At 39.2% G+C, this 24157-nt stretch overlaps 1 protein-coding gene across 5 annotated transcripts in view; it reads left to right on the top strand.

The window, feature by feature from the left end:
- The window catches only part of LOC137474798 (potassium voltage-gated channel subfamily KQT member 1-like), a 407224-nt gene that overhangs the window by 45165 nt on the left and 337902 nt on the right, over positions 1-24157 (top strand). For all 5 annotated transcript variants that reach the window (XR_010999499.1, XM_068191686.1, XM_068191688.1 and 2 more), the window contains exon 10: positions 422-584. Coding sequence is in view for 4 of the 5 variants with exons in the window: in XM_068191686.1 (XP_068047787.1) it covers positions 422-584 (163 nt within the window). In the remaining variant the exon portion in view is untranslated. The remainder of the gene's footprint in view (positions 1-421; positions 585-24157) is intronic.

Genomic DNA, 24157 nt, shown 5'->3' with positions numbered 1-24157 from the left:
AGGTGAAGTTTTATTTAGTTGAATATGCTACACAGGGTCTAGATCGTAGTTCAAAGTCTATGGTTATGTTGAATTAAGCTTTAGAAAGATATTCCAGACAAGGTGATATATGCTGAAATCATTAGAATTTTGTATGCCTTGAGTTTTGGTCCCAGTTTGAGAAATTTTACTAACAGCCTGATTTTTCAGAATGTTCTCATTGCCTTCTGAGAATCAAATTTTTACCAGGGTTTAGTTCATAATTCAGAATCAGACACTTTAAAACCGTAAATAAAGGTTGCAGCCCTTTCACTGAATTTCAGTTTCATTCTTTAAATAAAAACATAGGACCTCAAGTGAATTCACTTTACAGTGAAGCTCACACGTGCACTTGCTGTGTTTGATAGCATCTTCTGAGATCATTCTATTCCTACTCTCACAGGCCAGAAGATACAAAAGAAAAGGGAAACCGGGCTGTGGAAATGGCTCTGCACCTGTAATAAACCCAGGAGAAAATTCCTTGTCTGTTCCCCAGATCACTTGTGATCACATTGATGAACAAGAGGACAAAAAAGATGTGTCCTTCTACACTGATGAACCCAAAGGTAACTTACTTATGCTCAGTTTATAATTTTTCAAGAGAGAAGCTTACAAAGAGTTGATGTGATGAAGGGAAAAGTTCTATGAAAAAACAACTATAAGCTAATCAGTAAATCAAGATGCCTCCAACCAAGGATGGTTGCATAACAAAAATAGGGGAAGATGAATGAAAGAAAGTCTTTAATTCATATGGTGTGAATATCAAGAGAGCTTTCTTTGTTCACCATCAATTAAGATGTTGGATATATTGTTCATTCTTCTTTTTTGAGTTATTTCAGAGGTGGATGGAAACCTCAGGTCTACCCCACCTTTTAACTTTACCTCCTTTTACCTCTGAAGGAAGGAAAGATAAACCAGGAAAAATATTTCTACTTTTTTTACAGCACCCTCTTAAACATTGTGCAAACAAATTGCGATAAGAAACACCAAATATTTTTATGCCCACATCAACTAAGAGGTTTTGATAAGTGTTTTTTTTTCTCTTGCTTCATTTAAAATATTGTGTGTTTATATAAGTGATGGTTGTATTTCATCATGGAAACTGTCTGAATTTCACTGCTGAGTTAACATACTTGCTTTGTCTGTAAAATCCTTTCTTTAAAATTAAGTTTGTAATGGAAATATGAATGTTACAATGTAAAATATAAAATGGTATTATTTACTATAAAAAAAGGTTTTCTGGAAAGCTGATTTTTTTCTCTTTTGCATTGATTTTCTTTGTCTGATGAGGTTGGGACTATCTTCTGGATCTGCTACATCTTGAACTCATAATCTGAGTTCTGTTCCATACCCAGAGGCATTTCCAGTGCTTTTAGGGTTCTGGGAGAGGGCATGAAGAGTATGATATTTATAACCAAAGTTTCTACTTTAACTCCACATCTCATAACAGAATACTGTGCTCATTCTCAGCATATTTATTGGGCTTGAACAGCTTCTCTTGCTGACCATGTGGCAGCAGATTTTGCTGAGTGTATTTTTGGTGTTGTGATGTGATGGATGGAAGCAGCAAAGTGTTGAGCTGCTGGTAACAAGTCCTGGAGGCCACTAAGATGTTGGGAACTCTGCTGGCTATACTCAGGACTCTGCCAGTGTATGCTGGTTCACTAAAACTGTGTTCTCTCAATGGTCATAGTTAATCTGAGCAAAGCTCTGTGTCATAGAAAAGAGAGTGATGAGACAAGCCTGTATCTTTTTCTGCCTGATGGGAAAATGAAAGAATTTTCCCCATTTTTTTTTTTAATGTTTTCTTCTTGTACTTTCATTATAGCAGGTTGAATTTATTCTTATTCTGAGAGACATCCATTCATATTATTCCCTTACCAATTAATATTTATCTATTTTTTCTTTCACATTTTGCCTTAGCCAGTGGCAGGGTTAAATCACACTCAATTTGATTTTCCTTATTCATTCCTTCTGTTGCAAAGCTTCCAGGAATGTAGCTGGAGAACTCAATGTCTCAATTGACTGAACATTCTTGACACCTCTCAAAAGTTTAAACCTGATTTCTGTCAGTGAAATTCTTCTTGCCAGAATTAATAGGCTTCTATTCCTGGGGAGTGGAAGTACTAGGCTTCAAGCCTGTAAACGGGGACATTTTTTTTCCTGTCAAAAAAGCTGAAAATAGAAAAGGCAGAGAGGATCATCATTCAAAAGAGGTAATTGAAAGGGGCCATGCCAGCTTCTATTTGATTGTTGCTGTAGTGGAATATTTAATTCATTGCTGGTGGGGGCTGGATGTTTTGCAGATGGTGGCAAACTGCAAGGTTGAATCAGATCACTTTTCTAGGACTGACCTAGAGGAGCAGAGCTGCTGCTCTAAACCAGCTCTTTGCTGCTCTGGTCAGGTGTGAGAGAGGGACTGTAGGAAGGCCTGAAATAAATGCCAGTCAAGAACAGGCAACACAGTAACAGTCCCACTGATAAAATTCTTTGTTCTGGGCTGAAATAGATAGAAATGTAGTTCAAGTATCCTTGAAAAAGGAGACATTTGCCTTAATTTAGCAATGGCATTATGTGAACACACCTTTTCTTCTGGAAATATAATTTTTCTATTGACACCTTGTTCATGTATCCACATCTGCCCATCTTACTCGGCTTGCTCAAACCTTGCTTGGGAGGCAGGTCTTCCCAAACTGGGCAAAAATGCTTTCCTTTATTTGTATGAAGAAGGTTGGAGAAAAGGGAAACCTTGCAAAACAGAGATGATCAACATTAACGTTTCTGAGAGGTTTCTGTGTCTGTGGAATAAAAACCCCCATGTATTGGATAGAGCATAATATAGAAACAAGACCTCTATTCAGCAAAAATGGTAGAGTTTTGAAACAAAAACTTGATAACCTAAAAGAAAAATTGCTCCTGACCTCTGCACTGTGCATGGGGTTCTGGGTGTGACTGATGAAAAGTGATCTGTAGCACTCAGAATTTGTCCATCCTTACAGAAAGGGAAAGGCCAAAAGTCCTCCACAATAATAGTTTCCTTGTTGGAAATCAAACCTTTTGAAATGAAGCTATTTAGAAAGAAATTAATAAGGAAAAACTAAAATAAACATAGAGATTCAGGAAGTTCTAGAGAATAACTGTGATGCCGAGTCATAGAATGGCATTGCATAAGATGGGTTGGGTTGGAAGGGACCTTAAGGATCATAGAATCCTGGAATTATTTGGGTTGGAAGGAATCTTGAAGATCATCCAGTCCCACCCCCTGCCATGGGCAGGGACACCTTCCACTATCCCAGGTTACTTGGAGCCCCATCCAGTGTGGCCTTGGACGCTTCCAGGAATTTGGCGGCCACAGCTTATCTGGGCACCCTGTGCCAGGACCCCACCACCCTCACAAGGAAGAATTTCTTCCTAATATTTAATCTAGATACGTGCTCTTTTAGTTTCAAACCATTCCCCTTGTCCTATCACTGTTTGCCCATGTAAAAGGTCCCTCTGCAGTGTTTTTGCAAAGTCCCTTTAGGTGCTGGAAGGCTGTAATGAGATCTCCCCAGAGCCTTCTCTTCTCCAGGCTGAACAACCCCATCTCTCTCAGCCTGTCTGTACAGGAGAGGTGCTCCAGCCCTTGGAGCATCTTTGTGGCCCTCCAGTGCAGTATTTTTTCATGGGTGTCTTTACTTCAACTAAGGAACTATTTCATACCAGGGTGTATGATTTAATATTTTCATGCAGTGATTTAAAATCCTCAGTCATTTCATCCTTACCTGAGATTATATCCATAAGTATTATCTATATTCCTGAAATTATTCTTTACTTGTACTTTTGCCTATCCTTGTACCTACTCCTCTGCAGGAGGGTTTGTTATCAGGATGACAAGGTATGTGAAAGCCCTCTGACATCTTTAATGTTCCTGTAAGGTTTAAAGAAGGCACTCAAATATGAAGATTGTCGTTAATCAGAAGAGCTAGAGTGAGTGGCAGGTCACAGAGATTGATCCTTCCAGAGAAAGGAAACAGCATTTTGGTGTAACTGGAATTTTCTAGATGCATTTTGAGTTTTCTCTTTAAATATCAGCTATTCACCACAATGCATCCTTCACAAAAGGAACCAAATAGCTGTTTCATAGTGGTTTTTATTAGAGAGGAGAAAAAATAAAAATTTATAAGTTTTTAGACCTTGAAGGTCAGCCTCCTGGGACAGCTCCAGCAGATGGAATGTATTATTCTCTGTCAGCTGTTGTAGGTTGTATACACAACTCATTATTGTTAGATTTGTCAAAGTCACAAGACTCTCATAGTGATAAATCTCTGCTGGGCTAAAAATAAAATTCCCTGTTTATCACAGTGCTTTTCTGTTTGATTTTTGGAGTTTCTTCTATGCTGATGTATGCAGAGTTTAAAGCAAAACTGCACAAAAGCAAATTTTTTACCAAGAGAGCGGAGAGTACTGCAGTTTTCTCTGACTCCCTTACCTTTGTCATTCATCTCACTTAAAATATGGAGTGGTGTTAATGTTGATTTATTCTGTCTGTAATGCCAGTTTGGATGCTGACATTCCAGCATTCACCTGTCTGGAAATGAGCTGGTTTTTCCCAGAGACTGGTTGCATTTCCCATTGGGAAAAGGGGCTGCTTTCCCTTAATAGTGTAGATGGATTACACTCTGCAGTACATATAAAGAAGCAAACATTTTAGGTGAAGTGAATTCAGAGATTCCAGTGCTGACAAGCTGAAAGAAAGGTGAGAAAAAGCACGTGGCCAAAATTAACAGGATAAAGCAAGCACCAAAGCTTTTGAGAGTCTGTATAACTGTCAGTAAGTCTGAAAATCATAACTATAAAGGTATGCACCAAATCAACATGAGAAAGTATCCAGATACCAGGCTTCTGACAAATGTCATGCTCTTAAGAAGGTGGCTTTAGCAGATGGTGGTGGCTTTACAGTGAGAATTTGTGGTCAGTGCAGAGCTGTTCAACATCTGCATTTGTCTGTCAGTTTAGGACTTGTACTGATGGTACTTGCCCAAGTGCAAGAATTGTGGAAACACCTCTCTACCAGAAAGTTTTCAGTCTTTACTGGTTCAGCCCTGGCTGTCCTGAGTGAGAACTTCCAGTGAATTCTGTGGTTTATCTCTCATGGCCAAAGTTGATCACAGGACTGGGGGTGGGGATAGGGCGAGGGGAGGTGCAGGAAGAGAACAACTAACACTGCCAAACGCACTCTTACTTCTGATTAAATCTGGCCACTTTTGAGGTTTAAAATTTTATTTTTGTTCTACATTTATTCAACTCTCTGTTGTGCCTGATTTAAGACCAGGGTTTGGATCACTGGTCGCATCAGACTTGAGCAGGGACTTTGTACCAGATGTTCCCAGAGACCATGGCAGTGCAGAGTAAGGGAAGGTGTTTGCAGCTCCCTCAGGCTTTTTCTGGACACTATCAGCACAGCAGTGGGCGGAAAGTAATCATAATTATGAGTTTAAAAGGAGGGCTTACCCCAGAATAGATGTTTTGTTGCCAGAATGAGTATTTCTGATAACTGTTAAAACATCAAAAATGTAGAAAATTAGAGAAGCAAATAAATTGTATTTGAGTCACCATATTGATTACTAATGACACAGAGGCAGCGTTTTAAAGTGAGATTATAAATTGACCTGATAAAGTGTGAAGTTTTTGGAAAACTCTTTCACAGTACTGTTGCAGCTCTGCTAATTTTTACTCTGAGATCCAGAATGTACATAGTCCTGCTGTGTGAGGGTCAGGGCAAGAGAAGGAAGGAAGTCCAACACCCTGTCATAGAAGTCTACTCTTGATGACAAAGTCAGTAATTGGGTTTCTCTTTTGATATATTTGAGGAATCAGCAGAATCTTCTCACTAAGTGCAGGCCCTTGTGGGGTTTTTTGTGACATCTGTATTAGAAGAATCTATTGACTTGGGGAAAAAAGAGAGAAATGAAATAACGGTTTTCAATAATGGAAAGTCAGAGTTAATAGATAAGGTATGGTAGAAAGTAGGTTAAGAAGTATTATACTAATAATAAGGTGTTCTGTATCAAAAAGGGTAAGCACACATTATAAAAGTAAGAACTAGAATTTAGTGTTAGAATAACTGAAATCTTCACCTAATTAGTCCAGATCTAATTGTTACAGAAGAGACTCAAATGCAATGTTTTGGTTTTTTTTTTTGTTGTTTTGTTTTGTTTTTAATAATTAAAAAGCTGCAACTATAGTAATCAATTAAAACTTTAAAACTTACTTCTAAAATTCTGCCTGTTAGGTTGGTATTTACACTCATTCAATTCCTGAGTATAATTTGCTGCAGAAGGAAGAGGGGAAGTACACAATGACTTGTTGAAATCTCATGTCCTTAATAGGGAGGAATATGATGTTTGTGGTGACAGTTTTTCCTTTTTCTCCTGGGATCCACTTGGGGTCACCTACCCCAATGTTCCCTAACACCCTTTGACATATTTCCTCATTGCTGTGCAGCTCCAGGTTTCATCAGAATTTACCATCTTTTGTTCCCTTTTATGTGTGTGAAATAGAATTTCTTTGTTACACTTACAACAGATTTTTTCCTGCTTCAGGACTGCTTTTTATTTTCACTGACCATTAGTGAATTGTTTATAGCTGTGGGGTCTCCAGTGCCAAGCCTGTGCCCCATCTCTTATCTCCTGCTGTAATCACACACTGCATCCTCTGTTTCCACTTCTCAAGGCCTCTGATATTCTGCCCAGCCTGTATTTTGTAAGCTCTGTCATTATTTGGTTGTAAATATCTTATTCTAGTAAAATAACTGCTGCAGATACAAAGGCGTGCTTGTGCAACACAAAGATAAACAGAAGTAAAACAAGATACAGACACCTGCTCAATTAGAGAAATTGCTGCCACAGCTAAATCAGGGTCAGGTCAGGGAAGGTCTGGACAGAGCAGCCAGAGAAGCCTCATCCCTAAGGTCCTGCAAATTTAACAGCAGTGCTAATCCAGCACAGAATGACTTAGGAGACATGGGAGCTCTTTAGTGAATTAACATGAATATCCCAGTCTTCATTTTTCCAAAACTTAGGAAAGATGTGAATGATCTGGGTAAATTGTGGGCTTTTTCTCAATGGCCTAAGCTTGAGATTAAAATCTTGGCAGAATGAAAGTTTGGCCCAGTTACCGACTGTGAAGTGTAAATACAGTAATGGTGTCAGGAAACAGTTAATTTTTTTCTGTCCCCTGAAAATTAATTAAAATTAATGTGCTAAAATTGACACTACAAATTGTGTCATTTGCTACTACTTGGAAAATGATTCAATGAAGACCAAATAAAGTTAGAACGTAAGAGAAAGGACTGGAAAAGATGCTCAAGTCAGCTGGGTTTAGCTCTCTGGGCTTGCAAAGCTAACAGCTGATCAGAAGGAACATGAGAGCCACTAACAGCACTGACTGGAGGCTGCTGAGATGCAGGATGATGATTTAAAATAGAAAATTTCTGTCCAGATGGAACCACCTACATTTGTTTTGCATTGCAGGGTAAAAGTAGATGATGTATGTAATCTCAATAGAGGTTATATATATAAGGATGTATAAATACCTAAATCTAAACAGGCTGATGTGTAATTAGATGGAAGGGTAAATATTTAGCTCTAAACAGATATCTGGTCTAAATCAATTTTCTGTGCAATACGTGTTAATATGTAATCCAAATAGAAGTGTAAGCTGACACAATCTAAATAGATACATAAGTGTAAACACAGAAGTGTAAACTGAGATAAGGCCGAATAGATATGAGATGCAGTTGTAAATTCATATATATGTAAATTTGTCTGTGTCTAAATAGATTTAAGAGAAAATAGATCTAAGTGAAAATAGGTAGGACACATGAAATATAGCTCTTCCCTATGTGTAAGTAGCTGTGTGTGAAAATGTAAATGGCTCTGCTAGACAAGAGTATTAAAAAGAAAGAAAAGGGTGTTTTTAGAAAGGACCACCCTCTAAATGTCTTTTTTGTGTCCCTCCTCTTCTCCTCGGGCGCAGGGCTGGGGCTGTGGGCAGGGGAGGGGGAATGTGATTGCTTTGATGCCATTCCTGATGGTCTGGGGCTGGCAGCCCCAGGTGTGGCCAGTGAGGATGAGGCAGGTCCTGCTGCGCGAAGAGGTTTTGGCTGCTGGGGGGCTCCTGGGCCCTGCTGCTGGTGAAGGGGAGCCAGAGGCAGGCCCAGGGTGTCTCTCCAGGGCCAGCAGTGAGATGATCTACCAGGAGTTTGGGGAAGCAGCTGCATGCACCTAAACTTTGGGTTTTAGCGTATCTCAAGAAAGATAGAGTGCCAAAGAGCCAGGCAGAAGAGGGGAGCAGAGCACCTGAGGAGGTGACTCAGGGTGTGATGACAAATCCAGCTGGGGCTCTATAAAGGACGTATGAATATGTAAAGGAGTAAGTAAAGTGGGATATAAGCACCAAAGGTACTTGGGACAAGGAGAGATACAATCTTCCCTCTGCCAGGAGCAGCCATGAGGTGTTTTCAGTTTTGGTCTGGATTTCAAGAGTGAGTCCTGAGAGATAATAGTACCTTCCCTTGTGAAGGAAAGCACTGAGCCCCTGTCCATCAAGGGACAGCACTGTCCCTGTCCCCTCTCCCTGAGGGGAGAGAGCTTTCTCTCCCCTCATCTTTTGTGTGAGAACAATCCCCAGATATATTCAATTTTGGAACTTGGCTCCAAGGGAAGTAGGAATTTAAGAAGGAAAAATAAAACTAAACAAACAAACAAACAAAAACCCCAAACAAAAACCACAAAAAGCACCCCCAATCAAACCAGTCAGTAGGAAGGAAATAAGTAACAGGGCACATGAATTAGTCATGATCAATTATATCAGATCAAGTGAGGTTTTTTGTTTTTTCTCTGATGTGGCAATGCGCATTTTAAGTAGGAGATAAGCAGAAGACAATTTTAATACTGATTTTAGTCAGCTTTTCCTATATTATCTGTGAGTGTCCATAAACGTAGGAGCTGGATTATAGCCTGGAGAGGTGGTCAAGGCTCCTGTACAGTGGATGAAAACTTGGTGGTAAATGATACTTCACAAAACATTTATCAGAGGTTTGCTGTTGAAATGACAAACACATTTAGAGAGATTTCTGCCTCGGGTGCTATTAAATAAACCCATCAGTGGTCCAGGCTGTGGATTAGAGAGGAATTTTTATTTAATATGCAGTTGGGACTGACCCAGAAGTGACTGAGAGCACTCTGGAAGGCAGCCTGGGAGCCTTCCCCAGGGCAGAGATGCTCCTGCTGTGTCTCCCCCCTAATCCTGGATCAGGAATTTCCTGCAGCGATCTGTCCCCACACTTTTGATATCCAGCGGCTGCTTGGCCTGATCTCCAGTATATTAACCAGCTGCTTATGGGATGTGATCCCACAGTGTGGAAAAAATTACTCCCGGACTTGTGGGAGTCCTGAGGGATGTGTTGGGCTCCAGGCAGCCAGGACAGCTTTGCTGCACTTGCCCTGCCTGGGGTCAGGCGGCCCAAACCATTTTGGGGAAGCAATGGCAGCCTTGGAGAGAGTAGGAAAAGAGGGAAATTGGGATTTGAGGTTTCCCTCTTTATGGAGGGCGTGAACCCTGCTTAAGACCGTGATTTTACTAATTAGTCAACTTACTTTAATATAAAAGTATAATATAAATTTAATATAAATATAAATAATATAATATAAAAATGTCCTGCAGCTTGTGCAGCAGGGAATGGGGAACTAATATATAAATTAAGGTTGTCTGGGAAAGCAGTCTCTGGAACATGCTTTTAAAAGCACAGACAAGGTTGTGCTACACAGTTTGGATTATTCTCACTATGGCCACTTAAGAATCCCATCTTTTTGCTCAGTATCAGGGAGGTAGAAACAGTCTCACTCCAATGTGAAAATGGAACATTGTGGTCTAAAGTGCCAAAACCCAAACTGCAAACTGCAGTAATTTAATTTCAAACTGCAAGGCACATATCCATGCAATGCAGTGGATGAGAAAAGGGAAACAGGGAAAGGGGGGAATCCCAACCAGCATTTGGATCAGTGGTGACACACATACAACTTTATGCTGCAGGCTGTGAGGCTCATTGCAGTTCCCTGGTGGCTGCATGGAAGTGAAGGCATTTTTGAGCCAACATGGAGCCTTTCTACTAAAGGTGAGAAGCAGGTACTTCTAAATGGGAGTAAGGATAACTTAATGCATTTCTTCTCTCTCTTTTTGTTTTATTTATTTTTTTTAATATGTGTGTACTGCTTTTGTAAAAAAAGCCCAGAATTGTCAGCTTTTGTGTCAAACCCTTTTCCAGAACAGAAATTGGTTAAAAGTGAGGATCTAAGGCAGTGACAAAACTCCAACACATCTTGGTAGGCTGTGCTGGAATCCTTGTGTTGGTGTTGAGGCTGGATGTGCAGGGCTCATCCCGTGCTGAGGAGGGAGGGCTGAATTCCTGGGTTCTGTTACTGATTCTCGGGGTGACCTCGGGCAGACAATTGACTCACTGTGCATGGGTTGCATCATCTGTTCCATGAATATAAGTCTTGTCTCTGTCATGGAGGTTTTGTGAGTCCTAATTGTTTATGAAGTGTTTTTAGACTGACACAGCATTACAGAAGTGGAGAATGCAATTAGTCAGTGCAGGATTAAACATGGGCCTGCACAGTTGTTTATCCTCAGCATAAACAAGGAGGAGTGGTAATCAGGGATGGCAGCTTTTGCAAGAAAAGCTGATTTTTGCAGCAAATGTAGTGAATGCTTTGTGGGGAAAAGATGATGTGATTTAATCTAAAACGTAAAGCTACTTTTTAGGCACAAACATTTGGGTTTTTTTCTGATGGAAATTGTCAGAACCCAGAATGTCCCTTGGACACTCTTGGATGTTCCGGGCCCAGGTCAAAAGCATTTGAGACCCTGGAATGCAGCCACAGACCCCTGTGGCTTTGAACTTCATCCATGAACAATTTACCAACCTTGCAGGAAGAACAAGAAATCACAAAAGTTTAGATATTATAGTAGAAGTAGTCACAAACTGAAAGGAAGAACTTTTGAGTGCTGTACAGGGGGGTTTTAGGCCTTGTACAGAGGGGTCTGAGTTTTGTACATGGGGGTCAGAAGTTCTAAGATGGAGGGATTTGGGTGTGCCCTGTCCTCTTTCTTTCTTCTTCCTAACCTCCATGTTCTTGGTGATGTTGGCACTCACAGATTGGTTTAGAGTAGAAAGTCACTGTTCAATATAGGTGACGGGCATTGGGGGAAAACTGTAAACATCTAATACGTAATATGTGATATAAAAGAAGGCACCAGCCCCCTGGGTGTCAGAGAGAGGGTGCAGAGTTTGCCTTTGCCTGACTGCTGAACGGACCGCAGCAGCTCAGGGAGAAATCTTTTAGATAACCTACAATAAACTGCCTTGAGACCGGACGACTGAAGACTATCGAGTCTTTGTTTGGAGACACGGGTTGGAGGAGAGACTTTTCCACCTTTCCGGGTCACCCCAACCAGGGGGTGAGGCCCGACAACACAACAAGAGCTGCCACAGGAAATGACAAAGCATTATTGTGGGAGATGAGGACATCATGTCTAGAAAATTATGGTGTTTTAAACTGGTTTTACTTGGATGGTGGAGTAGTAAATACACTTTTACTACTCCTTAAAATATTCTTTTCATCAAAGTGAATTTATATCTTGAAAAACATGTATTTTGCTTATTTCTGTTGTATGTCAGCTGGGAATGCTGAAAAGATTCTATGATTAGAAGCAAAATAAACACTGCTTCTTTGGAGGGGGCTGTGGCCATGTCCATATATAATAACCATTAGTTGAAAAATAGAGAAGAAAAGGCTGAGTGTTCCATTTATTTTGGTTTTGCTCCCTGTTGAAGTAGCCAGGTGTAGCCACTTCTAAGCAATTTACTTTGCTTCATGTGTCTCTTTACACAGCAAGCTCTTTGCAGTCACAGACAGTGCTTGGGAAATAATTTTGATATTGGGTGTGCATGCTGTTCTTCCCAGATCTTCCCAACCACAACTCCATGGGAATATTTACCTTTGAAAGAATTTTGAAGTTCTGTGCTTTGAAAATGCTTCCTTGCCCTGCTCAGCATAAATGCTGGGATAGAAAATCTGACCTTTCAGTTTGTTTAAAGACACACACAATGTCTTTATTTCAGTTTAATCCCATCAGGTGTGAAAAAACCTCTGAATGGCTGAGGAACATTAGGAGACAAGCCTTAGAAGTAAAGCTTTGTGTTAACCTCTGTGCATGGTAAAAAGTGTTTCTGCCCTGTTTGAAGTGAAGTGATGGATCATAAAGGTGATGCCAGTGTTGCATTGAGCCATGGCCTGGTTTAGTGACACCTTAATATTTCTTTAGTTCCACTTTGACTTACTTCAGGAGACAGCAGTGTGTGCAGTGAGAGGGGCTGTGGTTTAGGATTTACATCACTGGGGTATTTCAAAAGAATATTTGTTTGTTTGTTTTATTTTATTTCTTCCTTTTAAATTTTTTTCTGCATAAAACTTGACAGTCTGGAGGTGGAAAGAGTTCATTGCTCTGGGGGCTGTTCACAGTCTCTGTTAATCATGAAAACACAGGGAGAAAAGGTGCTGCACCGTGTCTGCCAGTTGGAGTCACTCAGAGCTCTAAGGGGATTTTTCATGACTATGGCAAAAAAGAAAAGCAGCTGCTTGTCATTTGCTTAACCTCGCTGGTGCTGAATTTAATTAGTAGAAAACATATGGAACTGATTCCCTTCAATTTTGGAGTGTCCAGTGATCTGCTGTGTACATACAACTGGTGCACCTTTTGCATTGGAATACTTGGCTAAATCATGTTTTGCAATATTGTTATCTTTTGGAAAGAGAAAAGGAAACAACAGTAATTTCCCAATGAGCAAATATTTGCAGTGTTCTGTATAGGTTGCAGCGTTGGCTGATTTTGTGCAGCTTTTGTATGAAATATATTGATCAGAGTTAATAAATTTCCAAGTGAATAATTCAGTTTATTTGTATTGATTAAAATTATGCCAAATTCTGAGCTGTTTAGCATTGCTTGACTGCAACTGATGAAACAATTTGACCTTGTTATTTTTTTGACAGAATGCAATGTTAAATTATGAGTAAATTTTGAGGCTGTAAAAAGCTTCAGCCTAGGAGTGATTTTTTTTAAAGTCTTAGTCTTTCCTGCAGAATGGGTGTGTTGGACTTTTATAGATAGCTATTGATACCTTCTTTTAGCTGAATTTTCTGTCAAATAAAACTCAAGACTGACTTGGATAGTAATACTTGATAAAATGGAAACCATTGTTAAAAAGCCACTCAGAGGAAGATACACAGAAAAATAACATGCATTTAGACAATGTTTTTTGTCGACAATGCATTCTTTCTTTACTAGGGAAGTTGGCAAAACTCAATTTTTAATTTTTTTTTCAAATATAAATTGTGTTCACTTACAGGAGAATATTTATATTTTTAATAGAACGTCTCTGGAAAAAGCTCTTCTTAGTGTTCTACTCAGAGAACTTTGCAGTGAATATCTCAGTTGACCTGGCCATAATTTCTATGGGAATTTCTCTGGGGTAAAGCCCATAGAAGTGGGAGAGGTTGATGAATTCCTGGGATACCCCTTTTCTCTCCTTTGCCCCCTTTATTAGGGAGCTCTCCTACTTTCCCTTCCATGCTCATGTGGGTAAAACTCCTTTATGGCACCTCCTGTTTTGTATTATGGAAAGAATAGATGTGTGATTAGTTCTACCAAACACAACAGAAAGTAGCCAGCTTGGGAATATAAAGCAGTGCTGATGGCTTTTAAAACAGTGTATTATTTTAATTAGATCCTATTTTTGTCTTTTTCATCTGTAATAGTGATAATCCACCGTAAAGGAGAAAAAGGCTCCTGGATTTTCTTTCTTTCATTCTTGCTGAACATGGACTTAATGTCCCCTGTGAAAGGTGAAGAATATTTTTTCTCCTTTGAGTAATGTGAATTATGAGGAGAACATCTGTAATACAATTCTGATAACTAATTCCTGGATTTCTGGCTTGCACACAGCCTTGTCCTGGATCTGCCTCATGAGTATGTGAACTGCAACCATGGTCTGACCCTTTGGGTCTGTTTGTGTTCCTTTAACTTGTTATACTGTACTGAGCTCTCAGAACTTGATTCCAGTTGTAAAAAACCCAACAAACCTTAAGCAGCATAATGCCAGTTTTTGCTGCAGGTGGCTTTTTCATACTGTTTTTAATAGGAAGAATCAGATCATGGCAATGGGATATTTAGGGCTGGTTATACTAACCCAATTAAGATCCTTTCAGGTCAGGTTGACCTGGGTCTATCCAAGATTAGCTTGTACTGAATGAGCTATCCTGGACCAAGGGCAGCCCTAGATAAAGCCTACAAATTTCTCTTGCTGTTTATGTGAAGGGCTCAGGTTGGCTCCTGTTCCTATAGCCTTGTCAAAGAGAGAGGACAGAGAGTGTGCACTGGATTTTGGTGTATGCAGGGGTCCAGCAGCTGAAGGCTTTGCAGAGGTGAATTTGAAAATCCTGATGAGCAGAAAGCATGTGAAAAAAATATATCCAAGCCTACCTTACCATGATAAAGTGTGTTAAATAGGATCTTGTTGTTTTTCTGGTTTTGATTTTTTTCTCCTGGAGAAATGGGGTCTCTGGAAGTTCTGTGGTTACACTGTTCTAGTGAGGTAAAATCACACTGATAACACAGTTAGGTCTGTTCACAGTTCAGATGAGCACTGTTCACTTTTAGCTGCTAGAGATCTACTTGGGTGAGGTCATGATGGCTTTTGTGGGGCTTCTGCCTGGTAAAGACCTTCAACTTACTTTATTTGCTGTCATCTTCTGAAGTCTCCTTAAAAAGGTAAGGGTGTTCTTTGCTAGATAAATTAATGCATTAGTGTCTGCCAGTCTTGGATGTGAACTGGTTGAAGTGGAAAGAGCTTGGGCTGAAATACTTCCTGGACTTCTCTTATAATTGGAGAGTAAGGCAATTTAAGTTGGAGTCAGTTAAGGGGCTGTTTCAGTAGTAATTTCTAATAAAAAAATAAATTTGATGCAAGTAAGCAATAATAAACTTGCTTAGTTTTTGAAATAATTTAATTCAGAATAAGGCTTCTTAAGGAGCTCTGATGCTCTTTTCTGCTTCCTCTTTCATTTCCACATCTCCCCTCACAGCACTGAATGGTGTTTTAGTATGTTGCCATTTCCTAGGGTGCAGTGACACATCCAAGGTCTTCCCTTTTCCTCCTTGCATTAGCTGCTGCTGTGCCTGGGCCAGGCAGTTTTTCTCTGCATGAGATGGAATTGCCAGAGATTTTTCCAATGTTTATCTTGTTAACTTCTCTGCCAGCTGTCTGAAGAAAATGTGCTATGGGAGATAGGACATCAGGGAGGAAGTTCTGTGCCATGTAAGCAAAGCCCATCATCATCATCATCATAACCTTTGCAAAGCCAGAAATGGTCAGTGCTTTACACCCACCAAGTGTTCCAGCCACTTGTAACTTCCAACCCACTTAAATCTGGCTCTCAGATGGGGAAAGGGCCTTATCCAAATTTGGATAAGGCAGCAATAAAGCATTTATACCAAAGGCAGCTCATAAAGCACCAGTTTGGGGGACATCTGGGAGTTGTCCCCAGTAGCAAAACATAGTGCTCAGAATAAGGAAATAACTGCACATGAGCATCAGTGGAAAGGAAGGGGGAGGTGAGGAACAAGGCATTAATTTCTCCCCTATTGATCTGGAACCAAATCTCTCAAATCCTTGGGTGAAACATTTGTGCTGCCAAGGCTCTGAATGGCAGTGACAGTCTTGGGTCTCAACGCTTTGGGGTTGTAATAGGAGTCTTTGCAGTAGTAATTTATATAATTATAATAATTATATAAATATAGAATATATAATAATATATAAATATTATTATATAAATTATATAAATAATATATAAATATATAATAATTATATAATACCCCAGAGCAGTAATTTACCTCTTGGGCTGTGCCTTTGCTATTTTCAGAGTCTGTAACACCTTTCTCTGAGAGCTATTTGAATGAAATTAATTTTGCTTAGATCCTACCTTTCTAGAGCTGTAACATGCTGCTTCACTAGTGTTGCAGTTTTTATCCCTGCAGCAATATTAACAGTGTGGGAGGTCACTCACTGGGCAAGTGAGCATTCAGATCTGCACTAAATCAGTGTAAATAAATTGTGATGTTTTCTGAACGCCATGTGAACAAATTTATTGTGTCAGAAGCCCCAACAAGAATCCTTGCATACCACCTCAGTCCTGGAAAGTGCAGCCCATAGGAAGTTCTGTCTGAAGCCAGCACTGTTTGTCCTGTCCTTGAGCATCTGCTCTTCACCTCAGCTGGAGACAAGGCAGTGCATGAAACAGTTCTTTGTCCTGGTCTGTTGTTATCTGATATTAGGCCAGCCCAGCTGGGGTTTTTTCTGTCTCAGCAGTGGTACATACCCTCCTGGGATGGCTTGTACTCTGCATCTGGGTGGGCATGGTACCCCACTGCCCTCTGAATACACCTACCAAAAAAGATGGATGTGCATCTGTAATGAATTATAATTTTGTCCACATTTAATAGATGAAGTGAAATGGTTATTTCAAGTCACTACTGAATGGACACTTGAGAAGTCTTAAGTATTCATTATGCTGGGCAAACAGAAGGTCAGTCTTGAGCAATCTCATATTTCAGACACAAATGGATTTGTTGGTTTACTTAAAACAGCAACTTAACAATTTTCTGTGAACTTTTACAATCTAAAAAGAAAAATATCCAAGTCCTCTAATGAAGTTATTCTAGAGAGACTTTTATTCCAGTTTTGATATGATTGTAGTAGATATTATAGGACAAGATGGAGCCTGGAACTCATTGCTTGGATTCTCCACCCCAATTATGACACTGAGTGGTATCTGAATCTTTAATGCCACAGAAAGTGGAAGGGAATATTCTGCAAGGGTTTGCCTGCCAACAAATAGCAGAGTGTCTTTGGTTGGTCAGTGACACAAAGCAGATTGTCCTAGAAACACTTGCAACTTCTGTCATCTTGGCAATGTGTCTGAAACAATTAGTTTTAGATGTTGGTCAGAAAACAAATGGATTTGGATGGATGGATTAGAAACCAAATGACACTTTTTTTATTGTTAAAATTAGAATGTTTGGTTGGAAATCAAGATGGTATCATGAAGCTGGGTTTTCCCCTGATGGCTTTGTTAGGGTTCAATTTCTGTAATGGTGTGTTTATATAAAAATAAGAATTATATGTGTGATAAATACTAAGATTAATAGCACTAAGAATGCGAATTGGGCCACGTTACTTTCACACATAGCAAAGATGATTTTGTGTCTCAGTCTTCAGTAATGTGGTTTAAAAAAGCTTGGATGAAACCAAAGCCTTGTAATGGGGCTGATAGAGGTAAGAAAACACGCATCTGTTGTAATTTGTACAGTATCTCCTTTCCCTGAAGATGCTGATCTCAGTCAAGTCACTCCTGAAAGTCAGCATTCATCCAGATTTTTCTCTGGGACTGTCAGAATCTACAGCCAGTCTGTGCTTCATTGACTTGTATTCAGCAGTCTCAGCACCAGCAGGACTTTTCTGTTTCTCAGGGCTTCCTTACCCATCTCCTCAGAAGGAACATTCTGTGTCTCCTGCAGGTGCTCTTGATGGGGACAGAGGGGCACTCACACTGACAAAGGCAGGGTGTGTTTGACAGTGAACTTCTCCACCCTCTTTATGCAGGTCCCTCGGAGGAGGGAGAGAAGGGCTTTGTCTCCTGACATCTCTGTCACAGAAAAGCCATGGCCTGCTGCCAGAGGGCACCCTCAGTCCCAAAAGGTGCAGGGTACATTCAAATGTATCTCCACAATGTCATCAGTAAAGAGAGACTTCAGGTCTCTGACTGAGGATGTGTTCCACCTCAGGGTTGTGTTTTAAATATCACCATTTACTTGTCATATACATTTTTTGGTTACTATTGGGAGTATAGAAGATGTAATTATTCTGGGTCTTCTCAGAATCTGAGTTTCAAAACATTTGCATTTTTATGGTAGCAGCAAAAGCTTAACTGTTTCTTTAGACTACTTTTAAAGCTTTTTAATTATAAATATTTCCTAATGGAAGTTCTGAATAAGCAGCATGAGGAAATGGGAATGTGGTATTAATGAAGGATGCACATCCCAACTGAGCCCTGAAGTACAGAATTGAAGACCCCATGAATTTTTAAATAAAATGTGATCAGTTAATTTGCAGTATTTCTAGGAAGATAACTTATTGTAAGGGGGGTTTGTGCTTATAAGATGTTTCAGTTTGAATGCTATGATCTGAAGATCTGTCAGTCAACATCTTTATAGCATTGGGTACACATAACAATGACTACTTTGAATTTTCTTTTTAACAGTTGTAACTTGAACTCTTACTCAAATTGCTGCCCTACCTAAAATATCCTCACATTCAAGATTTAAAAATAAGTATTTGGAGCAAATATATTTGAAGTAGGGAATACTCCCATAAAATGTTTCTTTATACCTGGAATGTATGAAATAACAGCTGAAGCTTTAGTTAGGAATAATTTTCATTTAGTGAAGTCAACAGCTGTGGATTATTTTCTTGAACTTGTTTTGAGCTTAAAGGACAAACATGGAAATTAGCTCCTCTACTATTAAGATTTACTTTAATTTACAGATTTTTTTTCAGTATGAAGCAGGCAGGTTGGTAGCAATATTGTCTGTATTGAATTCATGATTAACACCAGTAAATAGAGAAATTGTTCTACAATAATTCAATTGTGGGAGGGCAAAAACTGCATAAGATCAGCAAATAATTGCGGCATATTTCATTGTAATTACAGTAATTGGGTTTTGTGTTCTTGTGAGTCAAAACATTGACAACAATTCAGAAGATGTTTCTGGTTTTACTCTCACTGCAGTTTGTGTGCTTTGACCATTAACAGTCATGAAAAATAAAAATGTTTTCAGACTGGTTTATTTTCTTTAATAGCTAGACTAAAAGTGTACTTCCTTGTTAAAATAAACACTTTTACTATAATGGCAGTTCTGAATCCCATAATGGAATGTAACTCTATATATTTATATTACATGATACATTCCCTGTGTGTAATTCTAGGAGTTTGTATGTGTTAAGAGCTCTCCCTGCAGAACTAACAAGCTGCCAAATTGCATTTCACTGACTATGAATTGTTTCAGTTTAAGGTCAAGTTCTGCTTGTCCTTTAAAAAAAAAAAAAAAGGAAAAAAAGATGAGCAGTGAAGAAGGATCACTTTGAAAGCTATTTTTGTCTTATTTTTCTTCACTGTTATTGATGTATATTTCATTCTTCAGAATAACTGAATGAACAGTCAAGTATTTCCAGCCTTAAAAAGTTAAATGCATCAGTATTGGTGACTTGAATTTGGTCTTGGGCAGCTGATCTCTGAACATATTCACGAGGTGTAGATGGTATCTCCAGCGCACAAACATGTTAAAAGTACTTATGGGCTCAAGGATAGTGTCAGATAAGCAAAAGAAACAGGCTAAGTCTTAAGAGAATAAAGAAATATTTTTCAAAATAGTTTGCTGTAGAATATTGAAAAACTTTGCTCTCTTGGCATCATTTGAATACAACTTGTCCAGTTAGATGCTTTCCCAAAGGTGTCCTGGTCCCATCCCTCCTGGACCAGCTGTGGCAGTGTTTGGGCCTCAGGAGATCATGAAAAGCAGCTCATTTCTGTGTTTTTCCTGTTGTCATAATCCTCCTGCTGCAGCCATGAGGCATAATTTAATAGCTATTAATTAATATATCTACAATTTATTAGCAATTAATATATCTACTGTGAAATTCACTCTCTGGGTATCTCTGATGCTTCCCTTCCCCAGCCAATGAGGAAAATGTGTTTTCCAACTTCTTTGCCAGACCTTTCCCACTCATACCCTCCACACCACTCACACAGACTTGAATGAGTTTGGAGGTCCACTTTTTTGTGTATCTTTTGAAGAAAAAGCTTTCATTAGAAAAAAAAAGACAGTACTCTTCTTCAGGAACAGAGCCAGAAGAGAGGAAATGTTATAATAAAGTTGACCCTGTATTTTAAGAGATGGGAGATTTCTATGATTTGGGTTGAGAATGAGAAACTGCTGTAGGATTCAGTTACAGGCTGCCTGTTTTCCTTGTTCTGGGCCCTTCCAAGCCAAGCCATGATTTTGTAGTCAATGCTGGGCAAGAATTCAAATATTTACTGCATGGCTGTAAATTTTATGTGGTCCAACTGCCTGGATGCTTCTCCCTCTTAAAGGAGAAGGGATAGGATATGGCATTTCGGGAGTCAATGGATCTCTTGCCAGCCACAGATCTTTTCCTATGCTTATGAAAATGCCCTTAAAGCCTCTACTTCTTACAACAAAACTTTTGCCTCCCATCTTCATCAGATGAACAGGCTAGAAGGTCCCAAGTGCTTTGGATTGGAAGGGACCTTAAAGATCATCCAGTTCCAGCCCTGCCATGGGCAGGGACACCTTTGACTAGCCCAGGGTGCTCCAAGCCCCATCCCTTTTATTGAGAGTCATTCCCATGAAGAAAACTGAAAAACAGTCATGGGTAGAATACAAGCAGAAATACTAAAGTTAAAAATATTTAGATTGGTAGCTTTAGTTCCATGTTTTTAGGAAAGCTTTTATCACAGCACAGTCAATGGACATTTAAAAAGTTTTTTCAGATTAAATTGGCAAGGAAAATCTGTGCTCACTGGGTCTGAAAGGGACTGAACTGCACCCAGTGGAGATCATAGCTGGGTATTTGAACAGATAGTGAGGGGCACCAGCACTGCAGGCCTTCTCTCCTGGGCTCCACTCATCTCCAGTTCCCTTCTGACAGGTCCCATCTGTGAATGATCCTTGCAGCTCTTTGTGCACTTGGTCCCTGACCACTTTCTGAGTTTGTCCACAAACCTGTTTGTCAGAGACTGCCAAGCATTGCACATTTTCAGCAGAATGGATACTGCTCACACTACAAGTTATTCCTTGCAGATTTTTCAGCTGGATGTTTTAGGCTGATATGCTACATTTAAAGAAGTTGATTGTGAAATAGGTCTTCTAAAGTAGACATATTTATGATGCTGTAGAAAATGTTTGGAGTTTGCTGTTTTTTTTTTTTTTTTTTGATTTGTAGTTTGTGAGTTTTTTCTGTTTGTTTTTTTGTGTGTGTATTTTTGGTTGGTTTTGGTTTATTTTGCTTTTTGGGTTTTTTTTTTTGGTGAGTGTTACATCCTTCTTCTGTGCTAGGTCTGAAGAGGATGTTCAGGCAGCTGGGTAGATAACACATCCTCATGTGCATTCAAGAGTATGTTTAACTGTTTCTCTCAGCCTGTTTTCCAGCACTACATGCCTTTTTCCAGTGCTACATGCCCTTGTGATTTTCAGTAATGTCTTGGTATTCATTTACATCCCCATGCTGTCCCATCAGCCCTGTAATGAGTGATTGAATTCCAGGGGCTGTAAGGCAGTGTGTAATTTGGCCTGCAGGCTTATCTAAACAAAAGAATGTACAACAAATAAAGGCAGCATTAGTGCATTTTAAGTGCTGATTGTTTCAAATCAGATGCATAGGAAAACAGATGTTGAAGTTTATCTAAAACACTTGCAGCCCAATCTGTAACTACAGCAGGAAGAGTGCTCAGCACTTTTTCCATGAAGTTAGCAACGTGTCTGCTGCAAATTCAAATTTATTCTTATTCCTCAATTCACCTTTTCAGATGTTCTTTTATTTCTGTTCTCCTTGTAAACCACTGCTTAATTAATTTTGGTGTGATTCTGCAGGTGTTTTGGGGGCAAAATGCAATTCTTGTACATTGCCCTAAATTTAAATCAGCCACATCTTGAATGATGACGATAAATTTAGCTGCCTAAAAATAGGTACAGAAAGTAGCCTGAGCTTTTTTTAAACTGTACTTGCATCTCTAAGAGTTGTGTATGGGACAATGTGAGTATGTGACATTTGCAGATGACTTACATTTGAGTGTGTGGTAAGGATGTAAAATCACAGCTTCAGATGCTCAGATTTGTAACAGTTTTGCATAAAACTAAAGTAAAAATATCTTTATTTGGAGTAGTACTGAGTACACTCTTGACACTACAGTAGCTTCACACAGCAATGAAGAAAAGCTCTTATAATTTTGGTAAAGAAATTACTCCGTTCATGCTAATTATGTTTTACTGTATTATTCCAATGTGACTCCTCAGAGGAGCTCGAATGCCATTTGCCTGATGAGATGAATGATACTAAAAGCAAGTTGAAGAGGTTTTTAAAAGCAGCCTGGTGTTGAGGTGTCAGACACTTCCAAGCCTCTGGGCTTTCCTTTATTCTTCTGAGGAAAGTGGAGATGTCTCAGTTCCAAACAGTTTGCCCCTATGCAGCTTTACAAATGCAGTATTTTTGGTGAGGTGATACAAGTTCCTGACACAGGAAAGTAGACAAGACATAGCAGTGTGATCTCACAGGCTGTTCATCCCTGCAGATAAAGGAAGTGTGGTTATCCCAGGGATTTTCTGTCAAGATGCAGCCTTACATATGAAATTAAATCATATGTTTGTCTTCTGTGTATTGATGGTACTGAGTAGAGCAGCCTGGCGTTATGAGAGAGAGGGTTTTAACAGCTTCTGACCTGAAAGTGATGAGGAGACAGTGGCACTGAAGGAACAGAAACCTGCTTTTTTTTCACCTTCTTTATCTGAGAAGAGGATAGTGCAACATCTTTCTTGTTATTTTGTCCTACTGTTGATAGGCATTGACTGTTTTGGAATGACTACAATAGTGCAGTAATGTTTGCTGTTGCATTCCTAATTTGGGAGCTTGTCTTTTCCCCATAATACAAAGTCAGAAGTTGGTGGAATACAGATAAAGACTCTAAGGTTAGATAAAGCCAAACAGCATTACAAAAAAATACCTCTGGGTTATGTTTTGATGTGTTTATTTTATGACTTCACCATTTTAGAAATTAAAAGTATATTGTCACCCTGTTCTTTTGAGAGTTTTAAAGTTCTTCTAAAAGTTTCTTATGCCTTCTGTTGTTTACATATTTCTACTGAATTTTCTCACACTGTTCTTATAAACAATGATTGTTTTGCATTCTTCTTTGTGGGTGGAGAGAATTGATGGACTGTTGGTTTGACCAGTGTGGTTGGGGAGGTGGTAATTTCACCCTCCAATCCACTGTCACTTTTGCTATTCTATATATAGTGGAGTCAGAAAATAAAGTTTGCTTTTTTGGTTCTTTTTCTTTGCTTTTACATCTAGCCTGCTTGTGTGAGTTATTTCATGTTGTAGTGTGACAGTATATGAAACTTAACTTTCTTTTTGCTGTTTGATTTAATCAGTTGCTCTGTTACTGGATCCTTGGGTTTGTGGCATCACTGGAATTTGTTGTAGTGTGTTTTGTTGTAGTGTGCTTGATACTATCCTGTATTTTCAATTTGCTGCTTCCAACTTTTCATGCTCATAAAATATTGTATATTTTATGATGAAAGCAGTACAGCTTCTTCATACTCTAAGTAGTAACACATGGAAGGGAGGGATGGCTCCTCTTCTTTTCCCTCTTCATATTTCCTTGCCTCCCCTGCTTAATACTCTGCAGCATCAAATGTTGAGCATTAATTCCCATAAAGTCAGTTTGGACAAGGAAATCTTACAAAAAATAAATATAGAGAGGGAAGACAGAGTTGTTCTGGCTTGAGCTGCAGCTGCTACAAACTACCGTCTGTAGTATCTGGGCCTTGCAACTTTGAGTTTTATTTCTGGAAAACATCACTGCCATGTGTTGAATGTATCATAATGCTCCACATTTCCTCAAAGTGAAAGCACTATCATGAATGATTATTATGAATTACTTTATTGCTCAGGATCTTATGGCTTCTTGACATTAAAAAAGAAATTGTTCCTTTCAGTGTGATTTTTGGGAATTTTGATTTATGACTGAACATTGGTTTCTAAATGAGTTTTGGAAGTTCAAGGAAAGTGAGTTAACTTCAAAAACTGAGTTGGTTCCAGAAAGAGTGTTTTGAATAAGAAAATAACTGCTCACAATTCTGACAGTCACTTAAAGGACGGAAAATATTTAGAAAATACCAT

This window comes from Anomalospiza imberbis, chromosome 5, assembly GCF_031753505.1.
Source record: "Anomalospiza imberbis isolate Cuckoo-Finch-1a 21T00152 chromosome 5, ASM3175350v1, whole genome shotgun sequence".
NCBI lineage: Eukaryota > Metazoa > Chordata > Aves > Passeriformes > Viduidae > Anomalospiza > Anomalospiza imberbis.
This window is presented reverse-complemented; position numbering and strand designations above follow the sequence as displayed.